This window comes from Diabrotica virgifera, chromosome 6 (assembly GCF_917563875.1).
Source record: "Diabrotica virgifera virgifera chromosome 6, PGI_DIABVI_V3a".
Lineage (NCBI taxonomy): Eukaryota > Metazoa > Arthropoda > Insecta > Coleoptera > Chrysomelidae > Diabrotica > Diabrotica virgifera.
Genome location: NC_065448.1, coordinates 191,523,008 through 191,545,321, shown reverse-complemented (window position 1 = coordinate 191,545,321; position 22,314 = coordinate 191,523,008). Strand labels below are relative to the sequence as shown.

The 22,314-nt window shown below is 36.5% G+C and overlaps 1 protein-coding gene across 1 annotated transcript; it reads right to left on the bottom strand.

The window, feature by feature from the left end:
- Positions 1–20,183: 20,183 nt before the first annotated feature.
- LOC126886264 (neurofilament medium polypeptide-like) lies at positions 20,184–21,617 on the bottom strand. Its single transcript, XM_050653134.1, has one exon. The coding sequence runs from the start codon at positions 21,615–21,617 to the stop codon at positions 20,184–20,186; it is 1,434 nt and encodes a 477-aa protein (XP_050509091.1).
- Between the last annotated feature and the right edge of the window lie 697 nt (positions 21,618–22,314).

Below are 22,314 nucleotides of genomic sequence, written 5' to 3'. Positions count from 1 at the left end.
TATTAAGAATGTCGAATCTCTGAGTTGTAGATTCTAGACCTCAAAATATTAAGATTGGTCAAAAATCACTTAAATAAAATGTGGCTACTTACTGAGTTACAGGGTGTTTTATTTAAAAATTTAAAAATTATGTTCACCAAGTATTTTAAAACTATTTGACGTATCCTTATCATACTTGGCAGAAAGTGTGGCTATTATACACCCTATTAAATTGTGATTTGTAAACGTTTCTAGGTAGTGCCAGAGGCGTACGACAGGGGATGGTGAATGATTGACCCGTCCCAAATTCTACGCCACTGAGTGAATTAATATTTTAGCGAAGTTTTTCGATTCGCCAATACTTTTTATGTAGATAACTTTATTGGTATCGATAAAGTCATCAGTTTGAGAGACATTGGAAGTTTAAAATGAATGAATGAATGAATCAAAATAACTATGCCGTTTCATTTTTAACGTCCAATATCTCGAAAACTATTGACTTAATCGTTACCAGTAAAGAGTATATTATTTACATAGAAAGTATTGGAGAATCGAAAAATTTCACTAAAATAGTAATTCCCTCAGTGGCGTAGAATTTGGGAAGGGTCAACCATTAACTATCCCCCGTCGTACGCCTCTGGCACTAGCTAGAAACGTTTACTAATCACAATTTAGTAGGGTGTACAATAGCCACACTATCTACCAAGTATGATAAGGATACGTCAAATAGTTTTAAAGTACTTGGTAAAAATAATTTTTAAATTTTTAAATAAAACACCCTGTAACTCAATAAGTAGCCACATTTTATTTAAGAGATTTTAGTTAAATCTTAATATTTTTAGGCCTAGAATCTACAACTTAGAGATTCGACATTCTTAATGAAACTTAAAGTAATATAACTCCAAGAAAAAAAAAAGAAGAGGAAAAAAAGACAAAAAAATTTGTTAATTAGTGAAAAATTCCGAGGAATCCAATTATCGAAACGGCATTTCAAAATATTTAATCCCCGCGACGCTATTAAAAGAACAAATTATAAACAAATTTTAATAATTTTCAAATGTCATTTTAGTGGGAAGTTTAATTGAAATTTGAATCTATCAATAGATTTAACGAAAACATACATAAAAATAAAAATAATAAGATTTATTACAGGTGAATATTTCTTTGGCAACAACCGCGTTTTTGCAATTGAAAATATAGTAACATTTATTAAACAAATTCAATACTTATCTCAAAAAATATTAAATGTTTTTCGACCAATTCTTTTTTTGGTTAATACTGATGATAACATAGCGCAACTTCTGCTGTAAAATAAGATATTTTATAGTGCTAATTTAAAACGCTAAAAATAATTTTTTTGCAAATTTGTTTTTAAAGTTTTATACATAATTATTTAAATAAATAGGGGGTCAAATTTAATTTAGTAAGTCTTATGTGAAATATTTAGCCTTCAACTTTGCAGAAGACAATCCTATATACGTTCATTAGTAATTGGATGACCTCAGCAGTTAAAAAATAATTTTTTTGCAAAAATGACCCCTTTTTAATTATTTAAACAATGATCCCCTTGTATGATTTGGATACTTTCTTGAAAATATCTTTTGTACCCACCTAAACTTTAATATAAAATTTGTTTCAACCTGTACGAATTTACATTTTGATTTACATGTAGTGTAATTTTATTTTACTAGACTACTAATCGAACTCTCCAAAACTGCATCTATTTACACAGCTGAATTAGTTCCTATCCTTAAGAGCTTAGGCGCAAAATTTCATCAAATGCATTTTAAAGGCATTAATTTTTTTCAATCTAATAGCACATAAGATAGTACTAAAAATATTCTTCTACATCCCACCAGATTGAAAACAATGGAACCTTCTCTGGTTACACCTCCGAGGCTTTTACAATTTGCAAGCCATAACGGATGCTGAAACTAAAAAAGATGAAGAAATTTTACAATTTATATTTATTTATTTAGGTATATTTATTTATGAGAAAAATGAATGATGAGAGAATACCGAGTAAAACCTGGAGGTGAATCCCAAAAAGAAGAAGGAAAAAAGGAAGACCAAAAAAGTCTTGGGAAAAAGGGATCAACATAGCCATGAACAGAAGAAATATAGAAATAGATTCATGGCAAAATAGAAAACAATGGCGATCAAATTGCGATAAACGGCCTATAATGCTCTAAAACAGTCGATATATAAATATATATTTAGCGTATGGCACCTGACAAATTTATATTTACATATATTTTGTATAAGACAATACATAGGTTCACAAACGTACATCTAACTTATTTACATAGTCTATCGACTCTGCAGTCGCCATCAGGAAATCCTCTGACCTGCCATGATATGATCTTGTGGGACACTGTTCTGTGATATGATAGATGGTTTGTGGTTGTCCACAGCCACAGGGTGGGGATGGTCGTTTACCCCATTTGTGCATCATGTAACCACATCTGCCGTGTTGGGTTCTGATCCGGTTCAGCATAGACCATGTGTTGCGTGGTAAGTCAAAGCCTGGTAGTTTTGGTGTGATGCAGTGTAAGTTGCTATTTTGTTGTTCCATCCATTCTCAAGTCCATGTTGTCGTTAAATTGAACTCATTTTCCACGGCAACCTTTGCTGTTTTTATTGGTGGTCGTCTGGAGCGTAGACGGTTATGGTTGGCGGCATCTATATCTTGATGTATTGGCAGGTTCTCGTTATCTATTATCTTTCTGTACTCACTAGTGAGTGCGTGTATGCGTCGTAGTTTGGGTGGTGGAATGTGGCTCAGTGCTGGGAGCCATTGCGTAGGGGTGGATTTGATAACTCCAGCAATCATTATCATTGTAATATTTAATTGGGCATTTACTTTGTGTATATGTGGGCTGTTAAGCCATGCTGAAGAGCAGTATTTTGCAGTTGAGAAGACTAGAACCAGGGCAGATGATCGCAAGGTGGAAGCCCATGTTGTGCCGCACAGCTTCTGGATGATGTTGTTTCTGGATTTAAGTTTTTCCGCTCTTTTAATCAGATGCTCCTTGAATGATAGGGTTATTTCAAGAGTCACCTCAAGGTACTTTGGTATTTGATTGTAGGCCAGTGTCGTGTTTTCGAACTGAATATTGAGTATTCTTCCTGCAAGCTTGTTATTTAGGTGGAAACTGGAAATCTCTGTTTTCGTAGCGTTTGGTTGGAGCCTCCATTTACGGAAATATTTTCCCACTATGTGTAAGTCCGCCGTGAGGATTTCTTCTGTTTCTTCAAATGACTTACACCTTGTTGCAAGGACCCAGTCATCGGCGTAACCAAACTTCCTTAATCTGGTTTCTGATATATCAGAGATGTAGAGGCTACAGAGAAGAGGAGCCAGGACAGATCCCTGAGGCAGTCCATTCTTCAGTTCTCTTGGGGTGCTGATGTCAGATCCCATGACCACTTGAATCGTTCGGTCTGCTAGCATGCTGTTGATTATTCGAGCGGTGGATTTACAGGGGATTGTACGGAGGAGCTTATATATCATGCCTTCTCTCCAGACTGTATCGTAGGCCGCTGTTAGGTCTATGAATGCGGCTGCAGTTTTAAGTTTTCGCTGGAACCTTGCCTCAATAAATGTGGTAAGTGAAAGAACCTGATCTTCGCAGCTTCTTTTGGGTCGGAAACCTGCCTGATCAACCGGTATTGTTTCAAGCAGCTTTGGGCTAATTCTATTGTAGATAAGGCGCTCTAGAAGCTTAAACGTCACCGATAGTAGGGCTATTGGTCTGTAATTCTTAGGGTTTTTATCATTTGATTTTCCTGGTTTTAATATGGTAATGACCTTCGAGCGTTTGAGTTCCTGTGGTATGATACCGGTCTTCATAATATCCGTGAAAAAGTGGGCTATCCATCCTCTCGCACATTTTCCGCAGTTAATTAAGAATTCGGGAAGAATATTGTCAAAACCTTGGGCTTTACCTGGCTTTACATCCTTGAGACCAATAGTGACTTATTCGAAAGTGAAAGGGCGGGAGTATTCGGTGTCCGTAGATTGCAATTTTAAAGTTTTGAGCTCTCGTTTTACCTTGGTTGTATGTGGCTTGTCTTTCGGTGCATAAGATGTTGATACCAGATGTAAGGCAATAATAGTGTTTGGGTTAATTGTTCTTTTGTTCCTTGTTATAGGAGTTCCGCTTCCTAATTTTCTTAACAGTGTCCATGCTTGCCTGCTTGATGTTCGAAAATTAAGAATTTCTACAGCTTCGGTCCATTTTTGTTATCTCGCCGCATCTAGGTTATGGAGCAGTTTATCTGCTATTTCTTGATCGCCAGTTTCAAGGAAATTTTGGTACAGTTCTTCACTATTATGGGACCAACCGGGAATGTATTCTGTTCGATAACCTCCTGGTATATGCTTTGTGGCCATGCTTATTACGCCTCCAGCGAATCTTTTGTAATTTCTGCCGGTAGGGGGTATCCATCCTAGAGTCTTGTCCAGTTCCGTAGAAAACCTAGTCCACTTAGCTTTCTTCAGATTTCACAGTGGGCGAGGGATGGATGTGATTATAGGAATTTGAGTTTCTGCCGCTATGATTATTATCGGTGTTGACTGTGTGGAAAGTCGTACATTACTTTTCGTGAGACTGATAGAGGTTGCCCGCTCCTATTAGTAGAGACAAACATAGATCAGGGTTGTAGCCCTGTTTCCATGCTGCTGGCATTAATGTAGGTCGGTCTTTAGCATCAAACTCAAATAAGAGATGTTCGTCCTCCGCCCATTTTACTAGTGCGTTCCCATTGTTGTTGCATTGTTTATATTTCCACTATTCATGGTGACTGTTGTAGTCTCCCACGTATATTAACGGGTGGGGATGTGTGTGAATGACGTGTGCTGGCCAGGATATAGCTGGTGGTTTGTAGGTGTTAGTGACGGTGATGCTTCAGTGGAAGCTGTTAGTGGATTAGTACACGTGGAAATAAGGACGGCGTTTTCTATGTTTTGTTTAACGTACGTTGCTGTGCCATATGATCGATGGTACGTGGCACCCAATAGTTCGAAGACAGGTATTTTTCCCCCTTTTCACACTTGTTCTTCCGTTTCGCAGTGTATTTCCTGTAAAGTGACCAGATCGATGTCGGTATTTTTAAAAATTTTGATAAGTACTGGCTCTTTGAATAGCTTATGATTTCTACATTTAAGTGACAACGTCGGATCATCGGTCCGAGTTTTCTAGTCATTGGGTCCTGAGAAGGACCTTGTGGATTTTTGGTAATTTGCCTTTTGATAACGTTTATCGGCATTGTAATCTGTCTCTGGTCAGGAGATCCCAAGATTATCTGACTACTACGGACGCCAGCTAGCTCTACACCCCTACAATTTATAATTCACATCCCATCTGCTCAGCGCGGTAAAGTTCCAACGAGAATGGTTCCCTTAGTACTCCAATCAGAGTAAACATGTAAATCAAAAATAAATAACTATTTTCAATTTCGTTGGGCTGTAGTTTCGTGTTACAACGAAATTGAAAATGGTTATTCATTTTTTATATTTATAAAAAACAAATGCAGAATGAAAGGTTGCATCACTATTAGTGTAAGAGCTAGAGGCGAGAAATCATCGTCATAAGTAATATGGAGTTTGGCATGTGAAATGTGTCTATTGTATGTTGATAATTATGACCCCTTTCAGGCTGACACCTCAGTGGATACAGGGAGTAGCAATAAGGGATGAAAGGGGAAAGTTAACGCAGTTATTAAAGGTTTTGACCTCCTATTTTGTTAAACCTCCATCAATTTACATGAAAATTGGTGAGTAGTTAGAGCATACCTCAAGAAATAAAAGTGATATGGTGCCAACGTGCGCTTTTACCCTGGGGGTGGATGCCACCCCTTCTCAGAGGTGAAAACTATTTTATTAAAAATAACCCCACTAATCGATAGAGGGACAAATTTTAAGCAAAATTTATTACCTCTAATTATTAAAATAAATCAATACTTTTTGAGTTATTAAAGATAAAAGATTTGAATTTTTCGTGAAATAAATGCATGATGTAAAGCGGTTTTTCGTAAATAATTCAAGAACTGTAAGTTTTATCAAAATAGTTATGATTACCAAAATTGAAGATAATAAAAAATAAAAGAGATTTCTTATTCGAAAAATCTTTTAGAATTAATAAAAAGTGACTTATAGGTGATGGAACGTATATTTTTTTTCGGCTAGTACCCAAATCTATGTATTCAAGCTCAAATAACGGGAAAAACGGTGCATTTTATAAAATATATTTACTGAACACTTGTCAAAGTACTTTGAAATATGTATCAAATGAGCTCCCGGAAAAGTTGATACCATTAAACATTATGCTACAAACATTTTTCAAAGTTTAGGCTGAAAAAAATTTGGATCCTAATTATTATATTATTTATATAAGTTTTTAAAATTGTTTTAAGATATTTATATAAAATATAGCAAAAATACATTTGAATATTATGTCAAATGTGCCCATTATTGGACACCCTTAGTTTCTGTACATATTCAGTTTATACAGGGGCGGTTCTAGACCAAAAAAAGTGGGGGGCAAGGGAACACAACCGGTGAATAAACAAGATAACGTGCATTTTTAACCCGCCATTACACGCGCTATGAGGGAATCCCTCACCATATTTGTTTATAACCAATAAAATTGTGTAAACTAATACGATAACCTTGAGCACCCAGGAATGCCTTTAGCATGGTTCATGAGAGGGTATGAAAAAGTTATAGAATATTTCAGGCGGTCAGTGTGCTGTGTGATAGTTGAAAGAAGAGACATCCCTCTTCAAGTGAGGGAATTCCTCACTGCGCGTGCAATCACGGTGAAATCACGTTTCTGTTATCTCAAAGAAACTTTTAGGTTTTTATTTAATATTTAGGTAGGTTTAATTAAAATATTATTGTTTGGATTAGGTTAGGAACAGTGGCACACCGAGCGGGGGGTTTGGGGGTTAAAATCCCACCCAGAGCATATAGAAATATATATAAAAGAAAGTAGGAAAATATAACTTGTCTTTCACAAATAATACAAAAAACTTTCGGTGCCCAAGCAAGACCCCCTCCCCCCCCCAGAGGAAAATTCTAGGTGCGCCACTGGTTAAGAACCCATTTTTAAATTTACCTATTCTAATTGGGAAATAAGCCAAAATTTAACTTGAAAAATTGATTTTATTGACGTTTCGAATTCCACCTCGGACGTCGTTATCAAAATACAAAATATTAATAGTTAATTACATAAATGCCACAAAGAAATAGCTTCAGAACAGTTGTTAATTTTAATTTGTATTTTTAGTAAAATGAATTCGCGTAAAGAGCGTTAATTTCTTCAGTGGCTTGCTGAAATTGAAAATTAAGAAAACTTGCTTTTGATCTATGTATATTATTTTTACTTTTGTTTTGTTAAATTAATAAAAAAATTGGTTTACGAGACTTTCTATAATATGTGAGTACAACCCATTTTATATTTATACATGTTGACATTCATTCTTCCTCGAAATAAGTCGAATTTATGTAGGTGAGGGCGACGCTCATACGCGTGCAACCACGTCACAGTAAAAGACGCGTGTAACGGCGGGTTAACGAAAATTATAGTACAAAAGTACTGTAAAAACTGAAGGGGGGCAGCTGCCCCCCTGCCCCTGGCTAGAACCGCCACTAAGTTTATAGCGATAGAAAAAATTCGATTAAATATCGAAATAATATAAAAATAATATTTTAGTAACATACATATTATTTCAAAAATATATTACTTCATATAAACTGTAAAAGAATTGAAATACCAAATAAATAAATATTACTTATTAATTTTAATGTAAGTAATGTTAAATGGCAGGTTACAAATGTTTGGTGGTGTCTACCCAATGATTTATGTATTATGTATATTATATTTTATAATATACAGTGTGTCTACTTAAGTTGGACACACATATTACGGGACACTTTTTTATTTTTAATTTTACGAAATAAAGTTATAATTCATAAAAATTCTGCATCGTCTAAAACCTACGATTCAATCATCAGATAGCAAATTTTATCTATATTATAGGAGTTATTTTAAAAAATATGAATTTGGCTCAAGATTAAAGTACCTTTTTTTCACACAGTTGTAAATTATTGTTACTACGAAAAATTGTTTGGAATTATAAACTGTGTTCTAATATATGCAATAGTTGTTATTATTATAATTAAATAGTTAATAATTATTATAATAATGTAACTATTATGTACATTCTTCTAATAAAAAGGAAATATTTAATTTTTTTCTCAAATTAGAGACACCTACCAATCATCATTTTCATTTATAACTCTTTTATTATTAATTTTACGAACAAAAATTATTCTTCATAAAAAGATCTGCACGGTCTAAAATCCAAGATGCAATCATAAACATAAGATTATTATAAAATTGTATCGATTTTAGTCAATGTGTAAAAAATATGAATTTCGCTCAAGAAATTCGCTCAGTAAAGTGCCTTTATAGCTCACAATATTTAAATAGTAGGATATAATTGCTCATTAAACATAATTTTTAATTCTAAACAACTTTTCATAATAGCAATTTTCCATATTAGGAATTTAAATACATAAAAAACAAAGTTTTCGTTATAATAATGCTCGCATTTTTAACTTGTTATATTTAAATTGTAATAAAACGAACTTAAAAATAAATTATAATCCTAATTTCATTCCCGAAATTCCTTTAAAAATTATTCTGTTAACAAATTTTTGAAAATAAATATATAAATAGCGTATGTTTTAATTTTCACTTTTTCCTAAAAACTCGAAAGGGTTCTCTTATTTTTATCATCACTTGCTTAGCTTTGATGTTATAAACTTCATCTGGAGCTCACTTGATAGGTATTCTTGAGTACTTTGACAAGTGTTCAGTAAATATATTTTATAAAATGCACCGTTTTTCCCGTTATTTGAGCTTGAATACTTAGATTTGGGTACTAGCCGAAAAAAATATATATTACATCACCTATAACTCACTTTTTATTAATTCTCAAGGGTTTTTCGAATAACAAATCTCTTTTATTTTTTATTATCTTTAATTTTGGTAATTATAACTATTTTGAAAAAACTTACAGTTTTTTAATTATTCACGAAAAACCGCTTTACACCATGCATTTATTTCACGAAAAATTTAAATCTTTGATCTTTAATAACTCAAAAAGTATTGATTTATTTTAATAATTAGAAGTAACAAATTTGGCTTAAAATTTGTCCCTCTATCGATTAGTGGGGTTATTTTTAATAAAATAGTTTTCACCCCCGAGAAGGAGTGGCATCCACCCCCAGGGTAAAAGCGCGCGTTGGCACCATACCAGTTTTGTTTCTTGAGTTATGCTCTAACTACTCACCAATTTTCATGCAAATCGATGGAGGTTTAACAGAATAGAAGGTGAAAACATTTAATGACTGCACCAACTTTCCCCTTTCATCCCTTATTGCTACTTCCTGTATCCACTGAGGTGTCAGCCTGAAAGGGGTCATAGTTATCAATATATAATAGACACATTTCACATGCCAAACTCCATATTACTTATGACGATGATTTCTCGCCTCTAGCTCTCCGTCTATATCCAGGGTAGAAAATCCCTGAAATCTACTATAATGTTTATTTTATTAAGTTACAGAGAGGTGAAAAATAAGAGAACATTGAGTGGGATTTTTAATTTCAAACATCTCATTCAAAATAAACTTTTTGTTTATTATAAGGGACTTTCTACCCTCGTTAACGATGTATTCTTCCATTCTGCGTTTAAATTTTTCAAAAATATTTATTAGTTTTTCCAGAATTTGAAAAAAATTAACACCATGTCCCTGGTGATATATTCCAAATCGATCATTCGCTATCTTTGACATACAACGCACTCATTAGAAAATAATGTTGTTAAAAGTTAGTGACAAACAAAGCTACTAAATACTTAACAAAACTTTAGAAATATTTTGAGTTGTATATTAAATAATATTGATAGTGTATTTGATAAATAATTTATTTAAGACATGAAATTAATAAAAAGGTATTTATTGTTTATTATTTATGGAAGATTTTAGCACAGAATTCACCAGGGCATATTCTGTGGTCCAAATATTTTGTTGTTAAATATGTTCATATTATATACAGTGATGAGCGTGCTGTGCTACATAATAACCGGCAAAATAGCGCAAAGGATGGAAAACTTATTGTTGTGAGGTAAAAAGGAATGAAACTATTAGAAACTACACCTCTACATGTATCGGAGGGGTATGTCAACTAAAACTGTAACTGTGACAGTGGCAGTTGCCAAACTCGTCCGATCTCACTTCTAAAGGTGAAAGACAATCAACATAATGTAAATTTAGAGGTTAATATCGCTAAATTTCCCAGCATGACTAGTTTCATTTCTTTTTATCTCACAACTTAATACGTTTTCTATCTTTTGTGCTATTTCGCCGGTAATTAGCGCGCTCGTCACTGTATAATATATTGTTACTATGGAACGCTTAGATAAATTTTGATTATTTCATTCATAGGAGATTCTGACCAATAGAGAGCTAGAGAAATCTAAATTAAATTGATTATTTTTTGATGATTTTAACTTCCAATCGTATAGTAAGATATTTGATCACGTGTTTAATTCTGTCCAATCAGATTAAAATTATACTGAGAATTAGGTATCTACTGTAGAAAATTACCGATAGAATTTTTTTAAGTAGATTGTTTCTGTTTACTGCCACATTTAAGAAAATATCCATAAGAGTGTAACAAAAAGAAGAAAACTTCTGTTGGAGTGAAAGTAAAAAGAAAGATATACTCCAACAGAAGTAAGGAAAAAAAATACTACTTTGCAGTAGTACTGAAGAAAGGGGGATTAGAAGGGATAGAAGTAGAAGTGGGAAGAGACAGAGGCAAACTGAATAGAGTTGGCTAGCTATAGATGCAAGAGAGCAACTTGACACTCAAGGATGGATACGGCTCGTTTGCATGCCTGTCGAAGAACAGTAGCTCTATATAGATAGTAATGATGACTAGAAGATGAAATAATAAAATAAGAATAATATACTGAAAATGAATGGAGATGAATAATGACTAAAGGCGAACAAAATAAATAAATCTAACAAATCATGGGCGCCATGAAAATGATCTTCGATCATTTTCCCAGGTATCTTATACTGCTGTCAAATATTAAATACATCAAACCTGTAATAATGAACATAAAGGAGTAATAAAATAATTGATATACAAAATAAATACCTATTTATTAAAAATAACTACTAGATTTTTGACAATCTCTGAGTTACACAAAGTGTATATCATGTGACTCTAAAATGACATAAGTTATACAAAAAGTTATCTCTAAGATAACAACAATAATGTTATCTGTTACAAAATTACAGGTATAAGTACCTCTCACTAACATATAGGGTACAAAATTACATAAGTCTTCTACCAAATGGTTATAGTACGCCTGCTACGTACAAATAAATGAAACTGACAAAGATGAAAATACTACAAATAAATAGGCCCAAGCATCACTAAGGGAAAATACAATAATGAATAAATAAAGTTAAATATACAATTGACTAAAGTAGAAATGAAGTTGAGATAAATACCGACGATGACCTAAATTAACCGAACAAATGGAATAAAGCGAATAACAGTAAAATATTTGGGAAACAAGCTAGTAATATTAAAAAATAAATTTACCCGAATTACATAAACCAATATCAAAGCAATAGTAAAGTATTAAAAACCTAATTTTCTCTAGGCTTATTCCTGTGCACAAGAAGTTACCATAGATAAAAAGTTTGGGAACCAAATAATCTAATATACAAATATGTCAAAAAAAAAACCAGAGGTAACCTAAATCTGGAAAAAAAACATAGCGTATTTAACAGATAGTCTGAAATATAAAAAAAACCAATAGTTACTAAAACACCTCACTAAATGTTCCCAAACGAGGTTGCGGTTGCATCCTAGAAAATGATGCACCAGGATGGTGCGACCACAAGACTCAAGTAGGCCCAGGTGCCAAGACGAAAATTGAGCTGGAACGCTCCCATAGCTTGCTCCCAATTAGACATATTCCCAATGGTGACTTGGCCGTGGCTGCAGTGGTTTCCCTGGGTGGTCAAAGGGCTACGGTTTCATGTTAGGGTTTCTTCCAAATGGTTAAAAACATTCCCAGTTTTATTTCCCATTTTAAACATGAGCAAAAAGTAAAGGGAAGAAGAAGTACTTTTTAGAAGCAATAGCATAGAAAAACCGGCCATTAAAAATGGAACAAAAAACCAATCTCAGGTAACCTTGAACTATTTTAAGTGTGAAGACATGAATAAATGACATTGAAATGATTTATTTGAGGAAATATCTGTAAAAATATATGGAATTTATAAAATATTGGATGTTCAATAAATTTAAAATTATTTCCAATATTAATTTGAGGACTTCAAAAATGTTTGGTTATGTAAAACCAAAAACCCCATTAATATAAAGATAATATAAAGATCGAAATCATCTACACCCTTCCCTTAATAGATTGACTAAGAAAGTTTAACAATGGGACGAATATTTTAAATATTCCACAACAAAAAACACATGACGATGGCTAATTAAAAAATTATTACAACAAAATAAATCTCAACGAATGATTCCTATTAGGCTCCAACAGGAGTTGTCACACACATGTCTCCCTAACTCCAGACAACCCTTGCTGGTAACTTTTTACTTAAAAAAACTGGATTGATGTTATAAAATAAGGTGTATGGAACTCATTCGCCATTTCATGGTACCAGTACCAAGTACCAAACCAACCCACTTAATTAGCAGCCACAAACCAAGTGACGAACGAGAGACGTTTCTCCGCCAAGGTGAACGTCAAATTCTCTCAGAAAACGAAATCATTCTCGATAGGTGGAGTACGTTCCATCACCGAGGTATGACGTCACCCCAGTAGTCCTATACGAGAAATTAGAGAATTTAAATGGAGACCGAGCGAAAATAATTATAATAATAATTAAAGAGCTAATTTTGTAACGTGACCGTTACAATCCCCTTCTACTCGGGAAAAAAATTTATCCATAAAATTTTTTTTTCTAAACTTCAAAATATTAACAACTAAATTTACAATAGTCTAACAATCCACGTTGATTCGCAAGATTACCACTAAGCATAAACTAAGGTTCAAGGAAAAATACATACATATATGACTCAAACTCATGCTAAAATGTTACTATGTTACTCTCTGTTACCAATATTAATGAATTGCTTCAAAAACCAAACAAACTATATATTGTACTAAAGTTCATACTAATAACTAAGTGTCGAATTGGGCACTAAAACCAAAATTGAGCTATCCATGGACATCAGATTTATAAAGGATATATCCAAGGACGGAACAACCAGGAAAAGGTGTGAGCCAATTCGAACCATATCAAAAGTAAATGTACCCAAGTGAATAAAAAAAAATCAGTAACTAAAATAAGTAAAGAATTGAACACTTAATCCAAAATTGAACTAACAATGGACACCAGATTCATAATAGTATATCCAGAGAAGAACAATCAGGAAGATTTATGGAACAACTCTCACTAATGCCAAATAATACCAATAATAAACATACCAAAGGAATCCAAAACCCAATAACCAAAATAGATGTGGAATCGGACACTTAATCCAAAGTCGAACTATCAGTGGACACCAGATTCATAAAAGGCATATCCAAAGAAGAACGACCAGGCAAATTTATGGACCAATTCACACCAGTACTAAACCACATAAACAGATCAGGTCTACGTACACCCACATCCGGTAATACGAACCTATCCAACCAAATACACAAAATAAATGAAGAATCGGACACTTATCCAGAATCGGAATATCAATGGACACCAGATTTATATAGGAGTATATCCAAAGAAGAACGATCAGGCAAATTTATGGACCAATTCTTACTAATACTAAATAAACTAAATTATTGGATCCAATGGTAACTAATACTGAACAAAATAAATAAATTAGGTCTACATACACCCTCATCCGGTAATATGAACCTATCCAAACTAAGTAATCAAAATAAGTCACAAAAAAAATTACTAACAGACTAAGTAACAGAGATGTAACCAAACTAAATCAAAAGTAAGATAAATACCCAAGGTATATTGACTAAAATATAGAAACTACCTAAACTTAATTTGTGCTGGTATTCGCGAACTATAGCATGTTGCTACAACAGATCTATGAGAATAGCCAGACACAGATAAAGTACTAATAATGTAAGAATAAGTAAGAAAGTAAAAAGAATAAATGGTGAACTTACCAATTCTATGGTACCATGATAAGTGATAGGAAAGAAAATAGGATAAGTGATAAGAAAAAAAATTGACGAGAACGAGTAACAAGTTTTAAATAAAACTGCAGATTCATGCGTTCTCACATACATAGAATTATTCAGGAAATATTCCAGAATCTGAATAGCAAGACTAATGCCTAAGGAAAGAAGTGGGAATATACTCAAATGAACAACTCATCTGTCTAAACACTCCAAATACTGACTTAACGAACCTACTGTGTATATATAGGGATGGCCTAAGCATTGATTTATAAACAAGTGCGCAAGATATTTATCCATGTTTATCGATCAACTATCAAAGTACGAACATACTATGAAGTAAAAGACCTAATATGAACTAAATACTTCCCTATCTAATGGTAAAAATGTAACTGGAATAATTGGACTAATTACAGAAGAATGGTTAGGAAATGTGGCCAACATTTCCTGACCAGAAATATTATGATTAAAAAAACATCTGCGTACTTAGCCATGAAAGACATAGATCACGAAGTCAATCGAACAGCAGTGATCAGTTGCTGAGCAACAACCTCGAACCCACGCATTCACAAATCAGAGTATCAACAGAGTAATGACAAACTAGTCCAAAAGAAGAAATCAATACATACATCATCCATACATACCTACATCATTCATACATACATACTGATGTGATCTTGATTATTGATATGAGATAATATTCTTATATGTTACTTAATTTAATCAATGTATTAATACTAATCCAATTAATTAACCAGATCACATATCAATATGTTTTCAATCTCAGGGCGAATTATAAATTAATTACTTACTTCCGTGGCTTCTAAATATTTCTTAATGGTTCCTAATCGGGATAGAAAAGAAAAGAGTAAAAAAAATACACATATGGGTTACAATTATAATCAAAATATTTTTTATTTTATTTAAAAGGCAATCAATGCTTAATATTTGCTATTTCTTATTATTCTTAAACATAACATTTACAAATGGGAATCTTATTTCCTTTTGGTTTTCAATTGAAAGTTTTTATTAACATTTAACTATTAGGAGTTATTAGGAACAACTCTATTTAAGTTTGATGAAGCTTTTCTGATATTATTGATTATGTTATTCAATTTTTTATGTGGAATTTAATACGAAAAACCCATACATTCATGTCCAAACAAATGAGACTGACCTTTTCCTGGTGAACTGAAAATGTCCTCACACAAAACCCTTTCCTGCTATCCTTGGCTGCGATCAAACCTCGTCCTGGCTTCCAGTGATGTTCTCCTTTGAAAAACTAGCTCGAATAGCTCTCGTTCCTGCTTTTGTCGTGATGCTGTGTTCTACCTTTTTCGAAACTGCTATCAGCTACCGGGACACTCTGGGCTCAAGGAGGTTCTTTTACTCTCGACCTTTTTTTTTTTTTTTTTTTTTTTTTTTTTTGGGAGGTGAGAATCTTCTAAAGACTTCTGGGAAGGTGTCCCAGGTGTGTTGGATTCAACTCTCTACGCCTAACCGTAGCAAGCCGCCTACCAACTAAACTCACCTCCTCTTTCTCCAACCGGCGGGCCAGGAACCGACCTTAGCGGGCATAGCTCTGACCCACCAGCTTTGCTCGTCACCCCATCTAGCACTCTCTGCGTGCGCTCTGTGACTGTCATGACAACCCGGTTTCGCCACCCCATCCACGCATGCAGCCAGCCAGGGTCCGTAAGGCAACCGACCTATCTGCATGATAATGGGTGAGGAGGCGCGACCACGCTATCATCCCATCCACCGTAAACTGGCAAAGAATTACTAAACAGCCAGTGAGAACAACTAAACTTTCATTCCCCACCCCCTGTAGGAGTGGCCCATTCATCTATACACTCACAACATAAGATATAAACACATGAAAAACAAAACATCTAACATTTACTAACACTAGGATTAAAAATCCTTTTATTTTAAAGGACACTGCCCCGGCAGAAGTGGGAGTTGTATATTGACTGCCCACCCCGGTCGGTGCAAAACGACACATGTTCAAAAGAAATACAAACAGATTATCTTTGTTGGAGTCTCCTCTCTCTTTCTTCCTTATGCTTCATCGTTTCAGTGACAAATCCAATGATCAAGTCAAACATTTTTTCATTCATAATGGCTTTATGCATTAATTCTTGGGGCTCACCCAGAGGGGACCCCATCCTCAGCTGCAGCGAGGTTCGCCCTGCATGATATACAGGGCATACGAATATCACGTGGTACGCGTCATCTACCACTCCACACTCGGTACACAGATCGTCCTCAGTCTTTCTTATACGATATGTATATGCCCGAAAGGATCCATGGCCCGTCAAAAATTGTGTGAAATAATAGTTAACGCGCCTGTGTCTGCATTCATACCACCTCACTACATCAGGGATAAGGGTCCTCGTCCAGGCGGCTTTGCCTGTTTCTCTTGACCACTGATCCTGCCAACTTTCCAGGCTTCTTCTTCTTTCTTCTGGTCCTGAACTTATAGCTCCGTTACCCCTTCGATGCATTCGTACCCTCTCCTCTGTCAGAATGTGCACCGGCACAGCTCCGGCCACTACCTGTAGAGCAACGGTTGATACGGTTCTGTACGCGCTGCACACTCTGATCAGGGGTTTTCTTTGTGCTCTGAGAAGCATGTCTCTGTATTTGGCTTTATTTACAACTTCATGCCATACTGGAGCCCCGTATAATATTATTGACATAATGGATTGTAGCATTACTGCCCGTTTGTGTGATCCAGGGCCTCCTATATTCGGCATTAATTTTTGTAGGACTGAGGTCCTTGCCTCCGCTTTCCGACATGCTTCATGTATATGTGGGCCGAATGACCTTCTGTCGTCGAAGATTATTCCCAAATACTTAACTGTTTTCTGGGGTTTTAGTTCGGAGCCTCTGAACCGAAAATTAATGTCTTTTCGATCCCGCCGTCCCCTCAAGATAATTATCTCAGTCTTTTCTACTGCCAATTTTAAATCGTTGTTCTCTATCCATTTCGCGGTTTTTTCTATTGCTGTGTTTACTTTATGTATGATGCCCCGATTCGTGTCGTCCTCGATTAGTAGGGCTAGGTCGTCTGCGTATGCTATTGCCCTTACTCCTAGTGTTCTATTTACCTCTAGTACCCCATTGTATAATATGTTCCATAATGTGGGTCCCAGGACTGACCCTTGGGGTACTCCAGCAGTCATATTCATCTTATTTTTCTTCGTTATGCATACGCTTCTTTCCGATAGGTAGTCCTTTATTATATTGGACATGTAATCCGGGGCCCCCAGCTCGACAATCCTGTCGATGATGAGGCCCCAGTTCGCCGAGTTGAAGGCATTTTTAATGTCCAATAGAACAAGTACCACCCACCTCTTTCTACTTATTTGTGCCGCGTCTCTAATCCAGATCGCTGCGTCTACTGCTGATCGACCTTTTCGAAATCCGAATTGTTGACTGGATAGAGCTCTCTCACTTGCCAATACCCCTTCCAGCCTCTTCTTCACAAGAATTTCATAAAACTTGCCAAGACAGTCTAGAAGGCATATCGGCCTGTAGGAGGATGCCGAGTCGGGGGGTTTCCCAGGCTTGAGTAGCAATACCAGATTTGCTTCCTTTAATTCCCTGGGAAACTCTTGATTCCGCAGTAGATTGTTAAATACTCTTCTGATCAAACCTGGTTTCTCTGTTGCTATTATCTTCAGTGCCTCGGGTGGCAGACCATCGGGGCCGGGAGCTTTACCCGATTTGATTTCCTGACCAGCGGCTTTTATTTCTTCCTCCGTAAACTCCTCCACTACCGTGGGGAAAATCTTCAAGAAAGCTTGCTCCTCCTTGGCAGGAAAGAGAAGTTCCGCAGATTCACGCCGCTGGTCTTCGTCTAGTCTGTATGGGGCGATCATTTTGAGAGACTTCATTGTTATTTTGTATGCGTCTCCCCATATGTCATTTTCTAGCGCGTCTATCAGATTCTGCCACCTTTCCTTTTTCTCTTTCTTTATTTTGTTGTTTAGATTCCTCTTCGCTGTTTTATATATCTCATTGAGCTCGGGGTTGCCCTGGCTTCTTGTGTAATTCCTCCGAGCTCGGAGGCACACTTCCCGTAGTTCTCTTATCTCATCCGTCCACCAATAGGGGGTTCTTTCGTTATTTTTTGTCTTTTCTGTGGCCAACTCAACGGCATTAGCGAGTGTCTTCCTAAGTTGGCCGAGATCTGTAATTGCATCTTCGTCGATTTTTTTAATCTCCGACAGGTACCTGTTTTTGTTTAATATTTTCTCTCTTCGACCTATCGGTTTTCTTAGAACCCTCCCTTTAACCATCACCTCGTACGTTATGTAACAGTGGTAGGTGAATAACTGTTCGTCGAGGACATCCCAATTTTTTATGCGTCTGGATAGCCTTTCGGTTGCAATGGTTACATCAATATGTGATTTGCTAGCCCCTCTTACGAATGTGGGTTTGTTGTTGTTGAGTACATGGAGGCTAGCCTGGGCTATCCATTCATTCCAGAACTCTCCCTTCTCATCATTCATGGGAGAGCCCCATGACCTAGATTTTGCGTTGATGTCCCCGACAATCATTATTTGCTTCTCTCTTGTAGCGATGCTCATTATTTCATCTACTTTTTGTTTGTAGTCTCTGATGGGTATGTTTGGAGATATGTAGCATGCCAGGAGACAAAAATCCTTCATCTTAATGAGAATATAATTTCCGCCCCTGACTATGCCACGCACGCCAAGATCTTTATTTCTGAAGAGCACCGCCACGTTTTTGTTTGTATCCTGCACCCAGCCACCGTCCGACGTTATTTTTTTGTTAGGTTCCGGGACGATGAGTAAGTCTATTTTTAGCGTGCAGGCTTTCGCGTGGACGAGATCGTGTGCCCGTTTTGCGCGGCCCACGTTCACCTGCATTATCCTTATACCAGGTTGATCCTTGAGGTTCATTTTTGGTTCAGTTCCCTAGAGAGTTGACCCGTATCCGTTTGTATATATTGAACACAATAAATATAAATAAAATAAAGGTGTAAATATAAAATGAATAAATAGGTAAATAAATAAATAAAAGATTAAAATGGTATACTGGACAATACACAACACACTAAGATTTTTAAAATTATATGTGAAATTAAATTTTATATAAATAAAATTTATATAAATAAAATGTGTATAGATAAAATTTTCAAATAAATTAAATAAATAAATAAAAATATGTATGATTAAAATCGATAAATTTACCCTATAAAAGGTGATTTCCTGTTTCACTGGTGGGCTGTATACGGACCCACCTCCGTTCATCAGGAAACCACTTCTCACCCTTTCGCTTTTGTTTCTTTTAATGTTTTATGGGTTCCCTTTCCCCTCCCCTGCCGTACACCCACGCCCTATAGGCTGGGCATGTCATGCGGTCCATTCTATGACCCTCTTCCTTACAAGTTAAGCAGTACGCAGTGCTGCTACACTGCACCGCTGTATGCCCGTTTTTAAAGCAGTTGTAGCAGCATGCTACCCTGCTCTCCCCTGTGCACTCATAGGTGCTGTGACCATAATGGAGGCACTTATAACACCTTACTGGCGTATGGCGTTCCATTATGGGGCATATAACCCAACCTATTACTATCGTTCTATACCTCCGTAGCTCTTCTGCTTTTGAGGGGCGTACGGCTATGGTCGCCACCTGTTCCCCATGCCTATTTATACGTAGCGTTTTGACATCTATTTCGTCCTCGGGGATACCGGTATATGTTGTTATCGCGCTTATTAGCTGTTCTTCTGTAAACCCAGGGTCTATTGCCGTGATGGAAAAATAATTTTCTTTCTTCCGAACAGCCATGCTCATTCCCGTTATTTTACTGTCCATCTCCTTCTTCAGTTTCTCCGCTGCTCCCTTCCCCTTTAGTTTTACGAGGATGTCTCCCCCTTCTGTTTTTTTAGCCTATTTACTTTTAAGCCAATCTTCCCTATATCAATTTTCTGATTCATCTCTTTTAATACATCAGTGTATGATTTCCCCCCCGTTTTGATTAGGAGCGCTTCTTCCTGCTCATGCCTCTCCCCTTTATCCATCTCCTTCCCTCTGATAACTATTTCCCATACTATATTTTCTTTTCTCCCCACAAATTCGAGAGCTTTTCGCACATCTTCCTTATTTATCTCGTTGTTAACGATGACTCTAACGGTTTCCGGGGGCTTCTCCCTTTTTTTTATTATATTTATGGCCTTTACAGCCATTTCATACATTCCCTGTTCACCCACTTTGGTTACATATGTGTACCACTGCCTCCTTTGGTTGGCCATAGAGCTTTTCTTTGCATTTTCTATGTACTCTATGTCGCCCACTTTGCATTCCTCAATGATTTCTGCTACTTCTTCCCTGAGCGTTCTTATGACGCCCTCTACCCCTCCGTCTTTTATTTCGTTTTTAGTTATTATTATGCATTCTTTTTTTTCAATTGTCTCTTGCAGTCCCCCATGTTCCCACTTCGTTTTTTCAAACACCTTGTCCTCCCATTTCTTCTCGTGGATTTGACTAAAGGTGTCTATGTCTCCTCCCTTGTTTACAATTCCTATTATTTTTTCTGTTTCTTTTCTTTGTCTCTCTTGCTCGATCTTAATTTTACATTGTTCGCATCTTATATTTTTCTCCTCCCCTTGTGTTGTTTGATTTGGGCTAATTTTTCTGTTTTGCATAGAGTTAATTTCCCCTATGAGTTTTTTCATTCTTATTCTTTCGTCCTCTATTGGGCCTTCTGTATTAAGTATATCGAGTATTTGTTTCATTTTCCGTTGGACCTTTTCCCTGTCGGTTTCTTCTGGATATTTTTTGCTTTCTTCAAGTTTTTCTTTTTTGAATTTTTCATTTATCTCAAGGCTGTCCCCTTTTCTTTTTTTCATTTGCTGCATTTCTCTTCTGTCCTCTTCGTCGAACAAGAAGGCTGTTAAAACACTCTCCTCTATATCTTCCCAAGTTCCTCCCCTTTCTTCTTCCGTTTTTTCATCGTGACTTTCTGTGAAGGCTTTCGCTTCCAGGATTTTCACCGAGGGATCTTCCTCTTCTTTCTCTTCCTCCTCTTTTTCTTCTTCTTCTCTTGTATTAATTTCTTCCCCTACAAGTGTCGAGTGCTTTATGGCACCCGACCTGTTTAGTTTAGGCTGTTGATCGTGCCGTTGTAGCAATTCCCTTTCAAACTTTCTCAGCTCATCTTCATCTATTGTGCCGTCTTGCGACTGTTCTTCCCTATTCTCAATTTTACTAATTAATGCGTCGTCATTGTCCTTTTGCCTTTGGTCGTCGTTATTTTTTCCTTTAGGTTTTTTTGAGTTGGTTTTATTCATATGAATTCCCACGAGTCGGGACGTGCTACGCGTCCGACGTGGCAGTGCGCCCTTACCACGTTAAGGCTAGGTTCTTCGGGAGGTCGCCAGGTATCCCGAAGGGATCGTTTGTGATGCTCTAACCCTCGCATCTCTCATATCTTTGGCACGATGCCTTCCACCGTGATAGTGGGGATTATTTTATTGAGGTTTACTCCTCTAGGCTTTTTATCACGGTTGCCTCCGGACGCAGTAGCAGCCTGTATTCACAGGCTACCTGGAATTTCCGCGTAACTGCTGCCTCCACTGTTACGCGGGATTGGGAGTGGATGTGTGTTGGGAAAGGTACTTTGGCGGGGTAAGACATGGCGGCTACTCGTTATGGGTATGTCGAAAAAGATTTCGAATAGAGATTTGTGATCGGAGTTCGACGGCAGAGCCCCCGCATGGTGCGTGGGGCTCCACCATCGACCCCCGGCCACAACGCTGGAGTGGGCGAGATTAACTTTAGGAATTAGAGTAGTCGCAGGGAAGTTGGAGGGTGAAATACGACTGCTGAAGGCGAAGGCGTCGCAACTGCTCGCCTCAGTTGCGCCGCCTTTTAGCGTCCAGCGGCGGTGTCCGGCGACCACCCGGTGCACAGTCGCTGGACGCTGGAACTGTTCTTGGTTTCATCGGTCGTGCTCCCCTCACAATTTTTTTTTTTTTTTTTTTTTTT

What these genes read in the sequence shown, in the direction of transcription:
- LOC126886264 (XM_050653134.1), bottom strand. Translation starts at nt 21,617, where the DNA reads ATGAATAAAACCAACTCAAAAAAACCTAAAGGAAAAAATAACGACGAC.